General features: G+C 38.0%; 1 protein-coding gene across 6 annotated transcripts in view; it reads left to right on the forward strand.

Annotated features, from left to right (window-relative positions):
- The window catches only part of SNRK (SNF related kinase), a 64,694-nt gene that overhangs the window by 24,367 nt on the left and 17,418 nt on the right, over nt 1-22,909 (forward strand). For all 6 annotated transcript variants that reach the window (XM_034956229.2, XM_034956233.3, XM_034956230.3 and 3 more), the window contains one exon: nt 21,312-21,453. In XM_034956229.2, coding sequence (XP_034812120.1) covers nt 21,312-21,453 — 142 coding nt within the window. The remainder of the gene's footprint in view (nt 1-21,311; nt 21,454-22,909) is intronic.

Below are 22,909 nucleotides of genomic sequence, written 5' to 3' on the forward strand. Positions count from 1 at the left end.
CATTAAGCAGGTTTTCTTGGGTGCTGCTGCTTCTGTTTGATGAACTTGGTTCCTCTCTCTCATTGTACTCATTTTTCCTACGTTCTTGGGGATGTTGTTTGTTCATCTCTGTTTTTGAGATTTCCAGATACCTTGTCTGTGAATATGGTGTCTGAGTACTCCAGTGATATGGGAGAGGAGCAGGGTCATACAGCTAACTGGGAAGCCCTGGTATCTGGTCTTACTATTTGTTAGGTTGTTAATATACCTCTTGGACACCATCCCTCTCTCTGTGTTCCTAATGTCCACAATAGAGAGGAACATCCTCAACTTGGTGAAGACAATCTACAGAAAACCTGGAACACATGTCTGCGTGGACATGCTTGGGGCTAGTGTAGAATTATAAGGTAGGAAATTAGTCCTCAGTTAATCCTTCTAATGGTTGTCTGGGTGCAGTTCTTTCCTGTTTGCAGTGTGCCTCATCTAGAAAAGAGCACCACAGAAGCTCCCCCAGCTGGGTTTTGGGGCTCTGGCTTCCTCTTTCAGTCTGATCCTACCTGCCTTCTACTGTTTCTGTCGTATCTAGGGATTTGGGAAGAGGGAGGGTAGCTAGATCATGCTCATGCACTATTGATTCAGTCAGCTCTCTGGGCTTTCAAGAATGTGTATTAAGTTGATTTCACAGAGTCAGAAAGGATAGGGGGAGAAAGGATCTGTGTGAAAAATCCTGGAATCTCTCATTGCAGTCTGTGGAATTCCTGTGGTAGAGTGCAGTGCAGTGGTGTACACCTGGAGAGCTCATTGCTGCTTGTCACATCAGTTTATTCAGTGGAAGAAGAGACAAGGCAATGAACCTGTGCCTGCTGGGCTAAGACAGGAGTAATGTCTTTGCTCTGAGTGACCAGGCTCTGCTGAAACCGATGGATGTCTGGCTGCTTGTCCTGTGGGGTGGCCTGCTTGTAGTGAGGTTCCAAGTGAATTTCTTGATAAGTAAAGGTTTTGTCAGAGCAGCATTAGGAAAGAACTTACTCTTTAAAAAATGATACTTTAAAATTTTCTTCATTTTAGAAACTCTAAAATGGGAAAATTGTTTCTTAAATAATAGATTCACAACTTTTCAATAGTTGTAAAACTCTGACATTATTTATGACCTTTTTCTACTTTCCTAAAAATTCTTATTTTCAAGTTAAAATGAGTTAAATTTGGTATTGGGAACTTCGTCATCTCACCTAAGGTTTGGAGTCTTCTAGGATGTTACAGATCTGGATTTAAAAACCCTTATTTTAGGCATTTCCTAGTATACAGACTATTTCAAAGATGAAATATTCATTCTCTGCATTAATTCTTACTACCAATTATGCAGTAATCAATGAAAGCTGAATTACTTGAAACATGGCTCCGTATGGATACAGTGCAAATGTTTGGATTTAGATTAAGTCTTGAATATAAACAAAAAGCCTATATACACTCTCTACAACATTTCTCATTTGCAGTTCAGCATTTAATGGAAATTGTTTAGAATCATGGGGTGTGTCCTCACACATATTGGTGTGTAAAAAACTAGACATCTTTTCTTTATAAATCTGTATTTTGTCCTACATTAAAATATTACTCTTTGCCTGCTCTAAGTAAACAAGGAATAGAGAGGAACATCAACTTTATAAAGAGAATCTACAAAAACCCTACAGATAACATCCTACTTAATGGTGAAAGACTGAATGCTTTCATCCTAAGTTGAGAAACAAGGCAAGGATGTACACATATCACTTTTACTCAACATAGTACTGAAAGTTATATAAAGATAGGAAAAGAAGAAGTAAAACTGTTTCTGCTTTCAGATGATATGAATGTGTACATAGACAATCTCATGGAATCTACAGAAAAATTCCTAGAATATCAAATGAATTCTGCAATATCACAGAATATTAGATCAACACCAAATCAATTGCTTTTCTGTACTGATAATGAACATGTAGAGACTGAAATTTAAAGTCATGCCAAAGAAAGTGAAATACCTAGATACACATCTAACAGAACACATCTAACAAAAAAATAATATTAATGATAGAAATCAAAGAAGGCCTAAATAAATGGAGAGACATGTGTTCATGAATTGGAATAAACATACTACAGATGCCAGTCTTCCCCAAATGGATCTAGATGTTTAACATAATTCCTATCAAAACTCTGCAGGGGTTTTATAGACATAGACAACATTATTCTAAAATGTATCTGGAAAGGCAAAGAACCTAGAATAACTAAAACAATTATGAAAAGAATAACGAGAGAAATCACTACCACAGACACTCTGAAAAATAGTTTGACAGTTTCTTATAAAAGTAAATATGCTCTTATAAAACTAAATATGCAATTGCACTCCTGGGTGTTTGTCCCAGAGAAATGAATACCTGTATTCACAAAAATCTGTACATGGATGTTCATAGCAGTTTTATTTATAATAGCCATAAACTGGAAACAGCCCAGGTGTTATCCTTCAACATGTTAATTGTTATACTGTGGTGTATTCATACCATGGAATACTATGCAGCAATAAAAAGGAATAAACTATTGATACAACAACTTGGATGGATTTCAAGGGGCAACAACAATCATCTCAGGTTACATGCTATATAATTCCATTTATAAAATTCTCTTGATATAACAAAACTATAAAAATGGAGAACAGATTGGTGGCTGCCAGGAATTAGAGATCGTGGTGGGTGGTGTGCCTGTAAAAGATAGCATGAAGGAGCCTTGTGGTGATGGAGCACTTCTGTGTCTGGTGGTTATACAAATCTCCACATGTGATAAAAATTTCATAGAAACTACATACACAGATAAATACATGTGAAATGATGAAATCTGAATAAGCTCTGTGGAGTGTACCAATATCAGTTTCCTAGTTTTGATATTTTACTGTATTTAAGCACGATGTTACTATTGGGGGAAACTGGGTGAAGAATACATGAAACTTACCTGTCCATTTGTTTTGTTGGCCACTCTTGTGAATCTATAATTATTTCAAAATGAAAAGTTTGAATATAGATACATATTATTCATTAACTGGAAGGCAAGTATCCCAGTGTGGGTGTTTCTGGCTTATTGTGTAGTGTGGTTTTAGTTTTTAGCAGTAATGCCTGATGATGGTCTGGGAAAGAAGGTTGATGTGACAGAAACACACTATATTTTGCAGTGTTCAAATGCATTCTAACAAATGTCAGTCTTACGCTGGTATTTTTTATTTTTAAAAAATAAATATAAAACCAGATAATCAGCAGAAAAATTTCTCTACTGAGGGAGAGCATTTACCCCTCACCATGTTAAAAGTATGTACTTGTATTTTAGAGCACTGATTCTTAACTTTTTCTGATTCATAATGCCTTAAAATCCTCCATAATGAGGAAGGATATAGACATATCTTAGAATTGTGTTCTTAAGCATCTTTATTTATTTGGCTTAACTTACTACGTGTAAAGAACATTTTAAAATCCAGTATGCATTTAAAAATTGCTATCCCTGGTCTATCTGAAATGAATTGCCTTGTCTTGTGAAAAGGTAAATTAATAAAATATAAATTGAGACATTCTTTATAGCTATTAACTTACTGTTTCTTACCATTTGTATAATATGCCAGTTTTTGGAAATCTTGACATATTCAAGCCAAGAGTTGTACTTAAGACTGTCATTTCTTTCTGTCTACCCTAGTCTGTGATAAAATAGCTCCTCAGTAGACTCTTTCCTATAAAAGAGTCTTTTAGAGAATTTTGGAAATGGGTGTCCACCAAAAGAATTGCGATTATAGCATTAAGTATAGTGTTAAAATGTTTAAATATTTTTTAAAGGATCACTCCTGCTTGTAAGATAGTACAGCCTAAGTAAGCCGTAAAACCTTTTGATAGAACTTTGAACTATTTCAGAAGGACATAAATGAAGTCAGGCCTCGTAGTGTGTGCCTATAGCCCCAGCTACTCAAAAGGCTGAGGCGGGAAGATTGCTTGAGCCCAGGGGTTCAAGTCCAGCCTGGGCAACATAGACTCCATCTCTTAAAAAAAAAATTTTAAAAAAAGGTCATAAATGAATCAAAGTTTCTCTTTGGTTTATAAATAATCTGCAATTATAGCTGGGTATGGTGGCACACACCTATAGTCCCAGCTACTCAGGAGGCTGAGACAGGAGGAAGACCACTTGAGCCCAGGAGTTCTAGGCTGTAGTGTATTATGCCGGTCGGTTGCCTGCACTAAGTTGGACATTAATATGGTGACCTCTTGGGAGCCAGGGTTACCACTAGGCTGCCTAAGGAGAGATGAGCTGGCCTAGTTCGGAAATGGAACAAGTTAAAACTCCTGTGTTGATCAATAGTGGGATAGTGCCTGGAAATAGCCACTGTGCTACAAGCCTGGGCAAGGTAGTGAGGCCCCATCTCTTAAAAAAAAATCTGCAATTATAAGTTGTACAGAAATCAATAACACCTTTTATTTCAGATTCCAGAGATGCTATTAATGTATTTATTTTTACAGTCCTTCCCAAGTGGCACCAAATTTGAATGTGTAGTTTCATTTCCCATTTTAAGTCATTGTTTATTAGAAACAAATGTTTTAGTAACGTTTCAGTTTTTCAGAGGACCTTCTCTTCCCAGAGGCAGAATTTGTTTAACTTTTATATTACTTCCTCTTGTACTATTTACCATTAGGATATACAGGCCCTGATGAGTTCTATATTAGAAGACGTTAGGCTTTTGTCACAGGGACTACTCCTGACTATCGAGTTTGGGATTATCTGCTTTAAAGGGATGATTTGTGCCTCTTCTATGGTTAGGGAAAGAAGTTTGATCTACTTTAAAGTAGCACCTCAGTAAGTTTTATTAAAAATAATACCTACCTGGTTAAGTGTGCCCAGCACAAACTGCGTTGCAGCCTGGGGCCCAGGCATAGTCACCAGTGTAATATTAAATTGTCAAGAAACGAACAACGTATCCATAGAAATGTAGCACACACCTGTCACCCAGCTGCCAAATGAAATGTCACATACTCTGAAAGATACTTTATACATCTATAATGTTATCACTTGTCATATAAAACGAGAAGGAAAGAATGAAAATCTTTTCCTAAGCTTCCTGAAATTTCACACGCCTATAAGAAACAAATATTTCTGAAACCACAATTAAAAATTGATCTGGCATAAACCCTCTGTAAATAAAAAGTATTTAGAATTAGTAAAGATTCTTGAGCATGAAATGTTTATGGGAGGTATTCTATAGGTACCATATAGGTGGGTTTTTCAGTCATTTAAAAGTATTTGAGCAGACTGAAAAATATGATAGAAATCATTTATATGTTTTTTATTTTCCCCACTGATTTTTAGCTGTGGTACTTATTATTCTCACTGTGTTATAAGGCTCAGATCAAACAAAATATGTTGATACAAATGTATAATTTATTCTAGTTTAGTGGTAGGGTAGGATTTAAACTGGTGGCTCTCAGTGGTCACCATCCATCAGTTTCACCTGGGGGAGATTTTTAAAAAATACCTATGTTGCCTGGGCCCCACCCCCAGAGATTGTGATTCAGATTGACTTGGCTTAGGGTCATATTCAGAAGCTTCCATGCAATTATAATATGCATCCAGCCTTGCCTACTGCTGATTTTAACCTATAGAATCAAATATTTTTAGACATTAGTGGAAAAAGATATTTTCAACATTTTAAATTCTGATGTTCTTTAAAAATTGTTTTTAACTTCTTTAAAGAGTAAACAGGAATATTTCTTTTTTGATGTTGATAATTGGAGCTTAATTTTTTTTTTCCTCCCTGCCTCCCATTTTTAACCACTCTCTGCTCATTTAGGGATAAGTGAAAACCACGTTTTAGACCCCTTGGAAATTTTTTCTGATGTGTGTCCTCAGAACCAGTGTCTGGAACTTCAAGCTAGACCCCCCTCCCCACCCCCTTGGAAACTCCTCTGCATTGATTGCTTGTCCTTTCCTCTTCCCTGAGGAGCCCAGAGACCTTCCTGCCTGCTTCCTTTCCACTGCTGTTCCCTGGAGCTTCTGTGCAGGTCAGATTACCACACCGCCTCATTCCAACTCATTTTCTTGGGTTCATAGTACCTTTGCAGTTTTCTAAGGGCTCTTAGTGCTTTTAACTAGAAAGGGGTTTTTCGTTTGTTTGTTTGTTTTAAAAGGGTCCTTAGTGCCTCTTACTCCCTTCCTCTAAAATCCTGTGTAAAATGACAAAAGTGTGCACAATTGATCATTGTAAGTTCTAGTACATGAACAAAAACCAAAAGTTAATATTTATATAAATTTCAAAGCAGAACTCATACGCTGAATCTGGGTAGTTTGTCTGAACTTCCTAATGGGGCTGACTGGCATAAGTGTGTGTATTTTAGAAAGACAACAAGAGAAAGGAGGGATTTTAGGGGCAGGTTTTCTTTCCTTTGTTTCTTCTGCCAGAGTTCTCTGATGTGGAAAGTTCCAGATGAGAGGAGGATCTGGGGCTTTGGGCAAGAGTATGTCGGGAATTGCAGTGGGGAGCAGCTGTAAGGAGAGAATTCCTTGGGTCAGCAGACTGAGGTAGCAGTTTCAGGTAACCCTTACTCATAAGGAAAACAATGTTTACCCTTTCTTTGTACAATTCAAGTTGGATCATATTATTCCTCTGCTGAAAACTATTTAGAGACCTTCCATTTCAGTCTGAATCAAAACCACCATCCTCACCGTGGCCAACACAGCCCAAAAGATTGGCATCTCCATTTCTTCCCAGACTTTCCTCTCACTACCTTCCTAGTTGCTCCTTCGGCTCCAGCCACGCTGCCTCCTTGCTGTTAGGCACACTCCAAGCCCGGTCCTACCTCAGGGCCATCCATCTCCCTCCTCTGCCTAGCCACTCTTGCCCCTGATTTTCTTGCCCACATGTCACCCCTCAGTGAGGCCTCAGCTTCTTCTCCAGAGGTGTAGGGCCCCAGCACTGCCTGTTATCTTTCCCCACTTGACTTGCATCTCTGGGCTCTGTTACCTCCATTTGTGAAATGGGGTTCATAGTTCCTGCCTTTAGGATTATTGAGGGGATTAGATGAATGAATACATGTAAAGTACTTAGCATAACGCCAGACACAAAATTAGCCCTCAGTCCATCAGATGTCACTGTCTCAGTGCTGCTGCTTTGGGAAACGTCATGGGATGCTTTATGTTTCTATGGTGTTGCTGCTGTGGTCCCAGAGGGACACTTAACATTAGATCCTGGCCTTATTTTCCTTTCCTGCCTCTTTCTCAATGTGGGAGGAAGAGTATCCGAGGTACCCTTGTCCCCTTTGGAAATTTGTCCTCGGGAATTTCTGAAATGTTGGCTGCCGTGGGAAAATGGGGAGGAAGGGCAGGCCTGGGACCTTTGCTCCTGTGGTTTTCTCACATGTTTTTAGTTGTATTTAACTTTCAGAATGTTATGTTATTTGTATTTAGGGAATAGGTTAACTTCTAAAGTAGGGATTTTTCTTTCTTTTTTAAAATGTTAGATAAAAAAAGAAATGAAAGTCTTGGTGTTTATTTGATAGCAGGTTAGTTTCTTAGAACTTCAGAAGGGCTTTTCAAACCACTCAAAACAGTAGCTATTTTAGTACAAAAATACATATGGAAGCTGAATCAACTTACATTCACCTTAGGTCATAACATGGGAAACCTTTAGGGAGTTGAAAATATTAAATTTTCTTTTCTTTTTTTTTAAACTTTTTGAGGTAAGAAATGTATGCCTGTTGAAGAAGAAAGATAAGTTTGCAAGACAAAAAAATCAGCATTAGAGCAAACTTTCTAACACAAATTTGGAATTGTGTTATTCGCATTGCATGTTGCCGAACAGACTGAACTGTTAAAAGTTGTTTTAGCGTTTTAGAATGTACTAAAGAATCGAGTCTGGCGTGGTGGCTCACGCCTTTAATTGCAGCACTTTGGGAGGCCGAGGCAGGTGAATCACATGAAGCCAGGAGAGTTCGAGACCAGCCTGGCCAAGCAGATGAAACTCCATCTCTACTAAAAATACAAGAATTAGCCAGGCGTGGTAGCGCATGCATGTACCCCCAGCTACTCAGGAGGCTGAGGCAGGAGAATGACTTGAACCTGGGAGGTGGAGGTTGCAGTGAGCTGAGATCGTGCCACTGCACTCCAGCCTGGGCGACAAAGTGAGACTTTGTCTCAAAAAAAAAAAAAGAATCAGTTTGTTTGTTTATATGCAGGCTGCTATGCTTGATCACTCTCTTGTGCTCACTGAGATGGGCCAGGTGGGACTAGTTAGTGACCGGTCTCAGTTCCTGGAGAGTCCCTGTCCCAGCATGTTAGGAGGTTGCATGTGTGGTCATCAGGTTGATCTATTAGCCTTATATAGGGTTGTAATAAGAAAGTATTTCTACTGTAGTGTAAACAGTGCCTAATTTAATATTTTTAAAATTTTAATTTAGAATTATTTTAAACTCTGAAACCTAAGAAAAAACATTACAAGTTCTCAGCCTTTGTAATACTGTATCTGGTAAGTCGGAAAACAAGACCTTTTAGAGTGAGACGCTCTTCGTACATATATCTAAATCTCGGCACCTGGGATGCAGCCAGGCACAGAGTAGGCATACTATTTTGCTGGGTAAAAATAAAAGAGGGGCTGTGGATGGCTAAAAAAGGAGGATGATGAAGTTAGGAGAACGCATGCCCTGATTGCTCTTTCTCTTTGGAATTGGATGGGGCGATGCCAAGCCTGCCTCACTCCAGATGGCTCACTTGTCCCCCTTGCTCAATAGTAAGGTCCTTGAGAGAGGGGACCGTGTGTTTGTTTATATTTTGTCAGTGTCCTGTCACCTGGCAAACGTAACAAGCTCATAATATTTATTTAAATTAATGTTAACAGAGATGAACCAAGGAAATGAAGATTACATTAATTGTGGTCACCCTCTGTGGCTCTTCCCAATCTCTTTGCTCATGTCGTAATTCCTTTTCCTTGCCTTGTATCTGTTATATTTAATGAGTCCTAGACTCTTAGAGGACCCAGTGAAAGCTGTGATTCCTGTTTTCAGAGAGATACAAACATGCATTTTGGGTTAGTTTCAGAGGTGTTTATTGAACACTATGAAGCCCTTTTTTGGATCTGATCTTGCAAGCTTATGAGGTTGAGTAACAAGTGGACCTGCAACTATTTGGATGAACACAAACAGTTTTGAAATAAGCTTTGGAACATAAAATACACATGTAAAATAGTGTTATTTTTGTGCCTTTGAATACGTGACTCATTCATTGCTGTTTTATATACTAGATCTCCCATTTTCCCTATTGTGTTTTAAATTTCATGGATATGACTTGAGTAGGAGATTGTAATGGAAAATTGGAGGTAAGGTTATAAATGGGTCTGTTTCCAAAGGAAACATCAAGTCATTGGGTACAGTATTCTTTTTATTTCCTAAAGTCAGACAGACTTGTAGATGTTTGGTATATTTTATATGGTTTTCTTAAAAACCCATTTTATGTAACAGAGTTCGTATGCATCAACTCTCCACTGACATTTGGAGGCCCTTGTTAGGGTTTAAGAGAAACAACATGGATTGGGAGCTCCAGTAGGTGGAAGGAAGCCCCTGAGATGGTGTGACTGATTCATCACCACGTTCCAGGTTGTGATTCTCAGCTTTGTATTCAGTAGTGATTAGTTTCTAGAGGACTGAAACTGGCTTAACAAAGTGTTTTGTATATATACTAATGAATACACTAGAACACCAATCAGTTGATTTACAATGAGACGTATTAAATGTTAGTCAACGCCAAGCTTGTATTGTATCAGAGTAGCTGGGGTTTTTTTTTTTTCCCAAAATTTACCTATTTTCAGAGTTTTAATAAGATATTCTACCAAAAAAGCCTGTTTATTAGTGCATAATGTAAGTTGATTAGGTTTAATCATTTTTAGGAACATTTGTGATCCATTGAAACTCCTGAGGTCACACTTTTAAGATTCTTATATGAATTTTTGCTTTAGATCTAGAAAGGGCTCTTCATGACTTTGAATTTTAGCTCATGTATTCCTGTTACTCCCAAAACTTTACAAACATGATTTTTTCAAGGTTTTTTTTTTTTTTTTTTTAAGTTATTATAGCAGAACCTTCATTTGGCTGAAACCCATTATGTTCCATCTGGAGGCAGAAGATTCTCTTGGTTTTAGATTAGTTCTAGTTTTGTACTCAGTTATCAGTTTGTGAGGTGAGGTACCTTGCCCTGTATCCCATTCAAGGCTGTATTATCAGTGTCAGTAAACAACTTCATAAGAATTTCTTGGGTTTACCATCTAGCTTCAGTATCAAAATGAATTTATTAATTAGTAGAGGCAAGAATAGAGAGAGAACTTGAGTGTCCCCTGACTTTGTAACCTTTGACTCTTCCAGCTGTTGTCAGGAGGACAAAGGGGGCAGCTTTTCATATGGTAAGGAGTCTTTCCAAAATTGTTTTTATGTTACTTTATGTAAGATAAACAATCTTCAGAATCCTTAGCTATCCATGAATCTTACCAATTAGAGGACTGCCTATTGATCACTTACCAGTTTTTGAGTTGTCCTAAACCCAGGAGAGCACCAGGAGGCAAGCAAATAAAGACTCCTGGTAGATGAAATGGACTGTCCTAAGTCCATGTGCAAAGCTCATGTATTTTGCTCGTAGCTGTCATTCAGGGTCTCACTCAGACCCTTATTTAGTTAATTTTACGTATAATTCTAGCAAGTTCAGTAAATTCGTATTTCCAGCTGTCAGCTGATAGGTAACAGGGACCTCGTAAAGTCAAATGCCCTGACTGATAGCAGCAAGATGAGAAAGAATCATGAAATCATCATCAAAAACTTAAAAAACACGGTGTGCGCCTCTCCTTGCCACCTGAAGTCCGAGTGTTTAGCAGTGCTTATGGGCACCTCTGGAGGTAAGGCAAGGCGCCTACTTACCATGGAAGCAGCTCTAAAAGGGGAATCTTTGATGGAAGATAAGATGGAGGCATCTTTTAAAGCCAGGTGGTTGTTACTTTCTGTGTGACTTAATGAGCAGGTGAATTTTGGCAAGTCCCAGGACACAAAGTGCAGTGGTGCTGTCTCACCTAGGTCCCTTCATTGCCAACTTTTTAGGTTTCATTATGATTATATCTCAGCACCTAGCACAGTGCCTGGCAAATAGTGCTGCCGCACATTTGTTGAATATACATATCAGTGTCTGCTTTGTGGCTTTTTGGCATAGAGACTGATGCCCCCAGGGGCACTGCTGTATCTTAGCATGGTTCTTCAGCTGGTCATTCTGAGTGATGCAGAAAAAAGAACAGGGTCTAATCATTTTAAATTCCTCTATTATTAGACAACATAAGAGGAAGAATTAATTAATTGACTGGAAAAATTCAACATTTGGAGAAGAAATGATTGATTTCTATATATGTCTATTTCAAAATAAATTCCAGGTGAATTAAGGATTTGTATATGAATAATTAAGAAAAAAGTGAATATTCATATGATCTTGACCTTTCTAAGAAAAAGTCATAAGAAAAAGGGTAGTAGCTTTGATTACAGTTCATGGATGTAGTACACATATTATTCGAAACAAAATTATAATGCAAACAAGTTGGGGCAATATTTGTAATACAGGAAATGGTTACTATTCTTAATGTAGAAAGAGTTCTTACAAATCAATGACAAACTCCCCTATAGACAAATGAAAAGAAAATTTATTAAAGAAGTTATGTAACTAGCCAGTAAAAGAAGAAAAAGTTTAACCTTGCAAATAATTAGAGTATTCAGGACTTAGTAGAAAAGCTACAATGATAAAGACTGTATTGGTAGGCCGGGCGCGGTGGCTCACGCCTGTAATCCCAGCACTTTGGGAGGCCTAGGCGGGCAGATCATGAGGTCAGGAGATCGAGACCATCCTGGCTAACATGGTGAAACCCCGTCTCTACTAAAAATACAGAAAATAAGCTGGGAGTGGTGGTGGGTGCCTGTAGTCCCAGCTACTCAGGAGGCTGAGGCAGGAGAATGGCGTGAACCCGGGAGGCGGAGCTTACAGTGAGCCGAGACCGTGCCACTGCACTACAGCCTGTGCGACAGAGTAAGACTCCGTCTCAAAAAAAAAAAAAAAAAAAAAAAAGACTGTATTGGCAAAGGGTAGACTGATAGATCAGTGAAATAGAATAGAAAATCCATAAATAAACCTACACATATGTGGCCAGTTGATTTTCAACAAAGGTGCTAAAGCAATTCAATGGAGAAATGGCCGTTTTTTCAGCAATGCTGTGGCAACAGTTGGATATCCATATGCAATAAAATGAACCTTGATCAGTACCTCACGCCATGTGTAAAAACTCGATCTGTGTCATAGACATACATGTAAAATGAAAAACTATAAAACTTCTAGAATAAAACATAGGGGATCTTTGCAACCTTAGGTTAGGCAAAGATATTTTGTACAGTACCAAGAGCATGATCCAAAAAAGAAAAATATTGAATAATTCACCAGAAAAGACATAATATGGCATATAAGCACATGCAGATGGTCCACACCATTAGTCATTAGGGAAATGCAAGTTAAAACCACACCTATTAGAATAGCTGAAATTTTAAAAACTGACAATACCAAGAGCTGGCAAGGGTGTGAATGGAGCAATTGAAACGCTCATACATTTCTGGTGGGAATGTAAAATCGTATAACCAGTTAGAAAAATCATTTGGCAGTTTCTTAGAAAGATAAACATACACTTACCCAGCAATGGCCCAGCAAACTCACTCCTAGGTATTTACCCAAGAGAAATGAGAATTTATGTTTATACAAAAGCCTGTACACACTTTTTTTGTGACTTTATTCATAACTGTCCCAAACTGAAATAAATGGTGGAACATCTACACAATGGAATACTACTCAGCCATGAAAAATGGTGACCTATTGATGTGTACAACAACATGAGTGAATCTCAATGCATTATTGAGAAAAACCAGACTGCAAAACAGTCTGCATTATTGAGAAAAACAGAGACTACATACTCTGTGACTCCATTTCTAGGCAAAACTTGCAAGGACACACAATAGCTGTGGTTGTCAGGGGCTGGGCTTGGGGAAGGGATGACTACACAGAGGCACAAAGGAAATTTTGGGATAACACAGCTGCTCTGTATCTTGATTGTGGTAGTTGTTATGTGACTGCATTTGTCAGAACTTGGAGAAATGCACCCTAAAAATAGTGAATTTTGTTGTATATAAATTATACCTTAAAGAAATTAGGGAAAAAATAATCAGGCCAGTATACATTGAAACAGATCTTTATAATTTTACCTAATAGGCTAATAGTAAGGATTATCTATGGTGTTGGTGAGGATAGGGCCCTCCCACAGGCTGCTAATAAATCTTACTGGCGTTAGGCCGGGCGCGGTGGCTCACGCCTGTAATCCGAGCACTTTGGGAGGCCAAGGCGGGTGGATCACAAGGTCAGGAGTTCAAGATCAGCCTGGCCAACATGGTGAAACCCCGTCTCTACTAAAAACTACAAAAATTAGCCAGGCCTGGTGGCACATGCCTGTGGTTCCGGCTACTCCGGAGGCTGAGGCAGAAGAATCGCTTGAACCTGGGATGTGGAGGTTGCAGTAAGCTGCGATCGTGTCACTGCACTCCAGCCTGGGTGATAGGGTGAGACTCTGTCTCAAAAAAAAAAAAAACAGCATAAATCTTACTGGCATTAAATATGCACTACTTTCATAATCTGAAAGAAGTAAGTGTTAATTTGAAAAACAGGAGATGTGTGGTTATATTTGAGAGAACTTTTCTAAACTTTTAATACGAAGGAAAATCTGAAAGTTATAATCCTACATGGAACCAACCAGGTTGTGTATTTATTGTAATTCCTAGAAAGACATACTGGTTTTTTTTAATACAGGAAAATAGGTTGCATACATTTTAAAACCACATGTCTAATTTAGGTGTTATGCATGGAGAACTAGCCAAAACATTTCAAGAGCTAATATTTTGAATTTTGAAATTTGTTATATTAAATTTGCTATTTAAAGTTCATTTCTCTTTACTCTCAAATGAGGAAGTTAGTTTCCTGGCAAGCTTAAACATTTTAGAGAAACCTGCATAATGTATCTTCTGTTAAAGAACATACCTTGCTTGACTTTTATCCCCAGTGCCCAGAAAGCTTTGTTTCATTAAACTTTTTTTGCTTTTTGAAAGAGAACCCATTTTCTTAGCCTGCCATTTGCAGCAGGTGATTTTTATCAACTGGTGTTTTAATAGCTTGTATATTCATCTTATGTTAGCACACCTCAGCCTCACGCAAAAGACTGTGTTTTTTGGTTTTGTTTTTTTTGTTTTTGAGACGGAGTCTTGCTCTTTCACCCAGGCTGGACTGCAGTGGCGCTGTCTTGGCTCACTGCAAGCTCTGCCTCCCGGGTTCACACCATTCTCCTGCCTCAGCCTCCTGAGTAGCTGGGATTATAGGTGCCCGCCACCGCGCCCGGCTAATTTTTTGTATTTTTAGTAGAGACAGGATTTCACTGTGTTAGCCAAGATGGTCTCGATCTCCTGACCTCGTGATCCACCCGCCTCGGCCTCCCAAAGTGCTGGGATTTACAGGTGTGAGCCACCGCGCCCGGCCCAAAAGACTGTGTTTTTAACATCAACTTAAGAAAACATCAAAATACTCCACTAGCTATCAAACTAAAACGTTTAGTTGGTGGACACTCCAAATTTATAAAATGCTGATTCATATAGGTCTCTAATCTAGTTGCATTTGACTAACTAGACAAATAGAATTGGACATTTTTAGATGTGGTGCTAAATTTAAATGTTTCTTCTTTCTAGTTCGAAGTTAAGCATATAAGCCTAAAAATTGCATTGCATTTGTCATAATCTTGTGGGAAATTTGAAATGTGAAATCACTGCTTGAAACTAAATTTAAAAAGCCACTCTGTATCCCTGGTGAAGCAGTTCTCCAATGGGTCCCCCCTTGGATGAGTATCCATATTGAAACTCAGCTAAGCAGCCATCAGAGGATTTGAACCAGGTCTCTCTGAAGCTTTAGGCCAGGCATGCTATTTTCATTAGGCCACACTGAAAGAAATCGCCGAAGTATGATGTTTTCGCCATCTTATCTTTCCGTTTTCATTTGTAAAGTACTCTTCCTGAGTGGTACCAACAGCAGGTTTGTAAAATGATTTTATGAAGGAATGCCGAGTTGGAAGGGTGTCTGCTGCTTGTCTGGTTTGGATTTGTGTGAATGTGTGCAGTCCCACAATATGTGATTGATAACCCTTTGACTTCTTGAACTTTTTCTGTTTTAACTTGAAAAAACAAGTTTGCACAGGGCCTTAAAAAGGTGACTGAAATAAACTGCAGCTTATCTTCCCTGATTTATCCCACCACAGTCTGCTCTGAGCACTTCTTAGTCTCCTTTTCTTCTTAGCTTTGTGTATGTGTGTGTGTGTGTGTAGGATTGGGAATAACCACCACCTTCCTCTGTACCCTAAAACTCTGCTTCAGCTGTCTTTTGAGGGGGCCCCACAATATTTGCAGAACTCTTTTTAAAAATTTCAGGTTTTCATTCAGCAAACTTGTGTTGAGCAGGCCCTGGCTGAGTGTAGACTAGGGCCTGCTCAACAGAAGGCCCTATTCTGTGCTCAAGGAGCTCCAAGTATTGGAGGGAAATAGAATATCTGTAATCACAGCCCATTGTAATGATGCTGAAATTGTTAGGTAGCCCAGGTTTCTAAGTTGGAGGGCAGTGTGGGAAGACCTTGGGGAAGATGAGGATCATTGGAGGATTTGAAGCACATCATAGAATTGGCAGTGCCTTCTTGATCTGGAAGTCAGAGGACCCTCAGAGTAGGGAGTCTGGGATGTCTCCTAAGTTTAGACTGTACCCACCAGGGTAGATGGGGAGAAATAAACTTGGGGGAAAAAAATGATAAGCTTAGTTTTAGCAGCATTGATTTTTGAAGTCCCCAAGGGACATTTAGATGAATTAAGATCTGGGAAAGGAGTGTTTTAAAGTAGGTATCAGATGATGGCATTCATTCTTTCTAGGGGAAAAGAAAACATTTCCCTGTTAAATAATAAAACCTTGCTTCTAACTAGAGTATCGATAAAACCAGGAATACTAGACATATCAGAAAATAGATCTAAAAAACTTGTCCAAGTTCTTCATTCCTCTTCTGCTTCTTTCGTATGCTGTTAGTTCAAATGATCTGACAGTTTTCTACTTTTGGAATGCTTTCTAGTCATGTTCCTTAAAACTAACCACTGATCTTGTTTTACAAGAAAGAATCTTTAGTAACCAAAGCTCTACATGATTTTGAATGCAGACAAGTAGTTCTTCTGTGTAAATAGGAATTCAGATGGATAAACATGGGCAATTAGGTTTCTCAGTGTCGTACAAAAAGCAAAGGTCTTAGGTTTTATTATAGAACTCCTGGGACCTACACACTTCTGAAACAGTACTTGCTATTCTAAGAAAGCATTGCCTTCTACATTAGTGTTAGGTCATATGTCAGTGGCTTGTGACCGTAGTTGGAACTGAAAAGTGATTGCATAAATCCTGGCAGCTGTGAAGTGGTCTTGTAAAAGGTGCCCCTATTTTATCTGCTGTGGTTTTAGAACATTCTAGTTCTATTGCTTCTTTCATTATTTATGGCTGTACTGATAAAAGAAAGCTGATAAAAGGAAAAAAATAGAGGTTTCTACCTAAAACCCTTCTTCTGGACTTCCCATTTTTATTATTTTCTAATCCTCCTCTTTTGTTGTATAGATAATTCAGTTTAGAAATGACTTTTTAGGAAACCTCTCAGTAGTCCTGAAGTCCCCTCCCCACCCTGTTGGCATTTGCTTTTCCTCAGATGAATGATTAGCATGTTCTTTTATTCTGTTTTGTTTTCATTTTGATCTTAAACTCTACCCCAACCCTAGAAATAGCATAATTCAGTTATATTATATAGACCTGCTGAGTGTTAGCCAGATGAGACTTCAGTGCTCATTTCTGTGACCTTATTTCCAGCTAGCTTGAAGGCAGCCAGTAAGGGGAACTTGTAACTCCCACCCTTAATATTATGAAAAACTTCATTATCTCTTTACTCCTTCCCATAGTTCCATGAGTTGGGTTTTTTTTTTTTAAACCAAGCCAATTACATTTATTAAATATTTCCTTTTTTTCATTTTTATTAACCAAGTGCCTATAGCTGGGTCTGAAATAAAAACATACACTTCAGATAGTCGTATCTATATGATATTTGATTCAGATGGTTGATGTTTGTTAACCCGTGGATCTTTAATATGAAGAGACAGTTCCATTAACATTTTTTGGAAATGATTATAATAAGGTCCCCTGTACATTTCGCTCCATTACACCCCCATCCCCCATTTACAGTTTCAGTGATCCCTTGCAGTCTTAGGATCTCAGGCTGAGGCTGTGGTCTATACCTTAGGAGTTTGTAGTTTTGTTAACACGGTTTTTTTTTTTTTCTTATGGAAAAAGATAATTTAAAATATTCTCTAAAATGAATGGTTTTTCTTTTTTCTTAAGAGATGGGGTCTGGCTATGTTTCCCAGGCTAGAGCACAATGGCTATTCACAGAAGTGGTTTAGCACACTGTGGCCTCAAATTCCTGGGTTCAAGTGATCCTCCCACCTTAGGCTTCCTGCTAGCTGGGACTGTAGGCATGCACCACTGTGCCTGGCTTAAAATGAATGTTATATTAAGACAGGTACCACTTCCCACCCCCATTTGTGGAGGAATATGGTGGATAATTTTTGTTGATGCCATTCTTAGTCCTATAATACCAGATGTCTAGTTCTGGGGACCCAAGCTCCTGAATCATCACCTTTTTTTAAAAAAACCTGAATTACTAAGAATAAGAAGCTTTCCCTGTTTCTTCTCTCTCCCATCTCAAACTGTGTTGGCTTTGTGCCTGCTTGAACTTACCTACTGTCTGTTTCCCACATCTGTTTCACTAATTTCCACTGGAGCATCCTTAGTGGCTTGGGAGGCTTGTAAGGGCAAGGGCATCTCTTACTCATCTCTGTCTGCTATGCCAAGAACAGTGCCTGCCACAGATGAAGCAGGGCAGGGCAGCAGCAGCCACCTTTGAATGTTTTCTCTGTGCTGAATACTTAGCATGGATTCTGTTTTAATTCATTTAATGTCCACAGCAGCTTTACAAGAAAGTAGATTACTATTAGTACTTCCATTTTAAAGATTGGGAACACATTTTAAAATAATTTGGTTAAAGTCATAGCTCTCTGTTGAGTGGCCTGTTTTTATCTCTTTCCTTTGGCCCTTGGGATGAAAAAGTAAAATTATTCAAAGACAAAAGTAAAGTAAGAAGAGAAATAAAAAGTCTGGAAAATGAGGTGGATGGATCATGAGGTCAGGGGATTGAGACCATCCTGGCTAACACAGTGAAACCTCGTCTCAACTAAAAATAGAAAAAATTAGCCAGGTGTGGTGGCGGGTGCCTGTAGTACTAGCTACTCGGGAGGCTAAGGCAGGAGAATGGCATGAACCTGGGAGGCAGAGCTTACAGTGAGCCGAGATCGCACCACTGCCCTCCAGCCTGGGCGACAGAGTGAGACTCCGTCTCAAAAAAAAAAAAGTCTGGGAAATAAATATATGGAATAAATGGCCCCTTGAATAATCACATTGTCTCAGTGGGAGAGTCATTTGCTCTCTCTGAAACTTAGTTACCCTGCTGTTCTTTTCTAGTTTAAATGCTTCAAATTATGTCATTTAGCTTAGCCAACTACTTGACATAGAATTGTATTTCTAATTTTTTCAATCTTTTAGCATTTCTATATTTAGAAATTATTTGAGCCCTAACTGAAAACCGTGGGACTGTATATTTATGTTGCTTTTCTTCTTTTTTATTATTCTAATCATGTATCACATCATAACAAGCAGAGTGTGTTAAGGTGATTGGACAAATCATCCTGAAGAGAAAATTTCCAAATAATTGGACTTCTTGTTGTTTGTGAGGCTAATCTTTAACAGAAAAAGAAAGTTTTCTTCGGTCAAATAAGAATGTTGGGTAATTGTTAGTTGATATTTATATTATTCATTATATTTTTAAAACATTATTTTGAATAATTGCACTATCAGATATCCAGTTTGGCATGGACAAGAGGTAAAAAACCAAACTAGTTTATGTACAGTTATAGTATGAGATAGTAGTGGAAATAATGTAATTAAACTCATTTTATAAAAGTTGATGTTTTGTAGGACTTATATGGAAAGATAGGAATTTATTGTATTTCAAATACATATGTATTAGTGGTTAGGTATGATTATAAGTAGTCGCATTAAACATTGTCAATATTTGAACAATAGAAAAAAAAGTTTTTAACTACCTGGATTTTTATTGTTTATGTATTTTCATTGTCAGCCATTTAAAATCACCCCTTTTTTTTTTTTGCTGTGGAGGGATAGCCAAGTATATATTATTTTTTAAAACTTGGTAGGTTTCCCTCGTTGGATAATGGACATAGTTGGAAAGGTGGGATTTACTTTACAGTGAATTTCTAAAACATAACTTTTTGTAAATGAAGTGCACATTGCAATAAAGGGAGAATAATTGTAATTGCCACTTGTTCACAGTGGTGGCTTGGGAGTTGGGACAAGTGACCCAAAATAGCAGATTTGAGTGGTACAAAGAGGAGGATTTAAGTTAAACATAAACTATATAAATTTCCTTTAAAAAATCTTAATAAGGTACTACTAGGACTGGGGTTATAAATTCGTTTCACTGGCTATTTAAAGAATAGATGTGACTAGTTGCCATTATTAAGATATGTTTGATTTTTGAATGGGGATGGCTCTCTGGATTCCAAAGTCAAGGCAAAGAAATGACAGTGAATGGAGTGGACTCCTGAGTCAGCTTGCTGTCCTAGGGCAGATAATGCATGCGTTCAAAAAGCAATGTCAGACCTCTTAGGGACACTGCAGAGCCAAGGGTTTGGACTGAATGATCCATAGGTCCCTTTCATCTTCAATTACGTAAATGTTTAATTTCAGTCTGCTTTTTTCATCTGATTCATTAGTTTCCATCAGAGTATCCTTAGTAAAATTTATTGTACGTATTAAAAAATCACATTGTATGTAACTTTTGGGTTTCTGCCTTTGTTGCCAATCTTTGTTTAGTTTGAACCAAGGAAAAGATATTTTATTAAGTTTTAATTATCTTGGGAAATAACATGGAACCTACGTTATTTTGGGTGTTTTAAGTTTAAATGGAAACAGCAGTTGAATGTTAACAGATGTGATGACAAAGGCCATGTGGTCTGCCCTTCCATTCTCTTTTAAGCCTTTTGTGGTCTAGAATACTTCTTGAATTCGTTTCTTATTATGTGAATGTTTATATTATCATGCCTGTTCTTTAGTTTCTGGAATGAATGAATGATTTGTGATGCCTTTCCTAAGTCCTTTTCATCTTAAAAATTTTTTTTCATCTGAACAAAAGATCATTTTCCCATATGATTGATGGGTTTGCTTTTTATTTAATGATGAAAGAGGTAAGGAGTTGTTTGTTACTGTCAGAGTTCGTCTAATGCTAGAGTTGAGAGGTCCTTAGATGTCAGCTAGTCCAGCCTTACCATTGGTGCAGAAATGCCTTATGCAAAATTTTAGACAGATGTTTGCCCTGCCTTTGCTGGAATACTTTTAGTGATGGATAACTCACTGCCTTTTCTGGTATTGTAACGGCTCCATTGAGTAGTTCCCCATTTTTTAGCTGAAATGTGTCTCTTAAGTAACCAAGTTTCATCCTCTGGAGTAATATATAACTAGTCTTTTTCCTGATTGACTATATTGATGGCCACGTTTCTTTCCTCCTTGAGCTTTAATTTTCTTGCGTATAAAATGACATGAGTTACATCACCTGGTTACCTCACTAGCATTGAGGTAAAGAACAACTTGACATAATTGTGACCTTAGGCAAAATTCTTTTCCGGTCTCAGAGTATTAATGTATTAGTTTTATTTCTGGTATATATTCTAATGGGAAAAACAGCAGTGTGTTGTCTGTTGGCTTGGGCACCTGGATACTTTTCAGTTGATGTTATTGCTCTGTTACCAAAGGCATTAATTTATCTCTTCATCGAACATTTATTGACCATTCACTGTGTACTAGCAATTACTGTAAAAACATTGAAGAAGATAGACACCTTCCCTGCCCTATTGGGGCTTCTTTTCCTTCATGGATGTTTGTACTTTGAGATATAAATGCTTTTGACTGCTCAAGATAAAATAATATTGTTAGCCCACTTTTAATGTTTTTGGTTTTCTAATTAGTCCAATATTTTAAAGTATGTCTTTGATTTATAGATATTTGGAGTCTGGGAGTGATCCTTTTCATGTTGGTGTGTGGGCAGCCGCCCTTTCAAGAAGCCAATGACAGTGAAACACTGACAATGATCATGGATTGCAAATATACAGTACCATCCCATGTGTCTAAAGAGTGTAAAGAGTAAGTAAAACAAAGTATGTGGAAACCTTAAGGACTCAGATTAAAACCAGAAGTTTTAATTCCATTAATATGTCAAGAAAATTTGAGAGGACTTCAAACATCCAAGCAATCTGGGTTGATTTTAATTTTTGAATTTAATATTTCTGCTGTTGTTTCAGAGTGTTCGGTCGGCGGGGGTGGGAGTGCTTAGCCCCTGAATATGATCTGAAATTTAATATTAGAGTACAAAATGTATTCATCTATTTCTTATTCAAGAAATCTATTACATGCCTCTTCAACCTTCAGGAGTGGTGGTTATTTCACTTGAACTGAAGAAATACCATGGGAACTACCTTTCTCTGCATGAGCAAAAAGCAAGATCACCTGGAATTGTTTTAAGTTCCAGAGAAGAGTTAGGGCATTTTCTTTCCTGAATAGACCATCAACACACTATTTTAGGGTTTACATAGTATGTCTCATAATTTTCTTCACACACCTTCCGCTAATTGACTAAAGAGCTGTTTAGGTTTATGTGACTATGGGAAGCCAGCATAAAAAGTTACTCAATTATTTGGAATTTAAAGTAGTACATAGTACTGTGATATGTGTAGTGAGAAATATAGTAATGGAATAGAACTGTTGGAAGTTCAGTATTGACATTTTAAGTGACATTTTTTAATGAGCTCAGCTGAGATTATAGCCACTACTTACAGGACTTTGCTGTAGAAACAGAGTTTTGAGTTTCTCCTATCAGCTGGTAAGAAGGAAATCTGATTGCCCAAGGACTTTTTTTCTCTAAATGAAGCCCCATCTCAGGTGGATGTTTAAGAACTTAGGTATTCAAGGCCGAGGCAGGCAGATCACAAGGTCAGGAGATCGAGACCATCCTGACTAACATGGTGAAACCCCGTCTCTACTAAAAATACAGAAAATTAGCTGGGCGCCTGTAGTTCCAGCTACTCAGGAGGCTGAGGCAGGAGAATGGCGTGAACCCTGGAGGTGGAGCTTGCAGTGAGCCGAGATCGCGCCACTGCACTCCAGCCTGGGCGACAGAGCGAGACCTTGTCTCAAAAAAAAAAAAAAAAAAAAAAAAAGAACTTAGGTATTGAAACTCTGGATTCAAATATTGACTTCTCCATTTACTAATGATGTCAGAGTGGTAGAAACTACCATATAGGGTTATTGTGAAAATTAAATGAATTAATATGTGTAAAGCTCTTAGCTCGGTCCTTAGCACATAGGAAACTATGAATATTGATGATGATTATTTTTATGACCTTACTGTTAACTATTCTCTACCCCAAGAAACAGGGCAGTTGTCTGGGGGCATACGTTGTCTGCATGTTGGATGTTTGTGATGCATGTTGTAATTCAAGGAGTATTTCCACAGCTTCTACTGAAAAAGCTTATTTTTATATTGATATATATATCATTCAAATAAGTATACAATGTATATGTAGTAAAATGAGGGCCTGTG

Source organism: Pan paniscus, chromosome 2 (genome assembly GCF_029289425.2).
Source record: "Pan paniscus chromosome 2, NHGRI_mPanPan1-v2.0_pri, whole genome shotgun sequence".
Classification (NCBI taxonomy): Eukaryota; Metazoa; Chordata; class Mammalia; order Primates; family Hominidae; genus Pan; species Pan paniscus.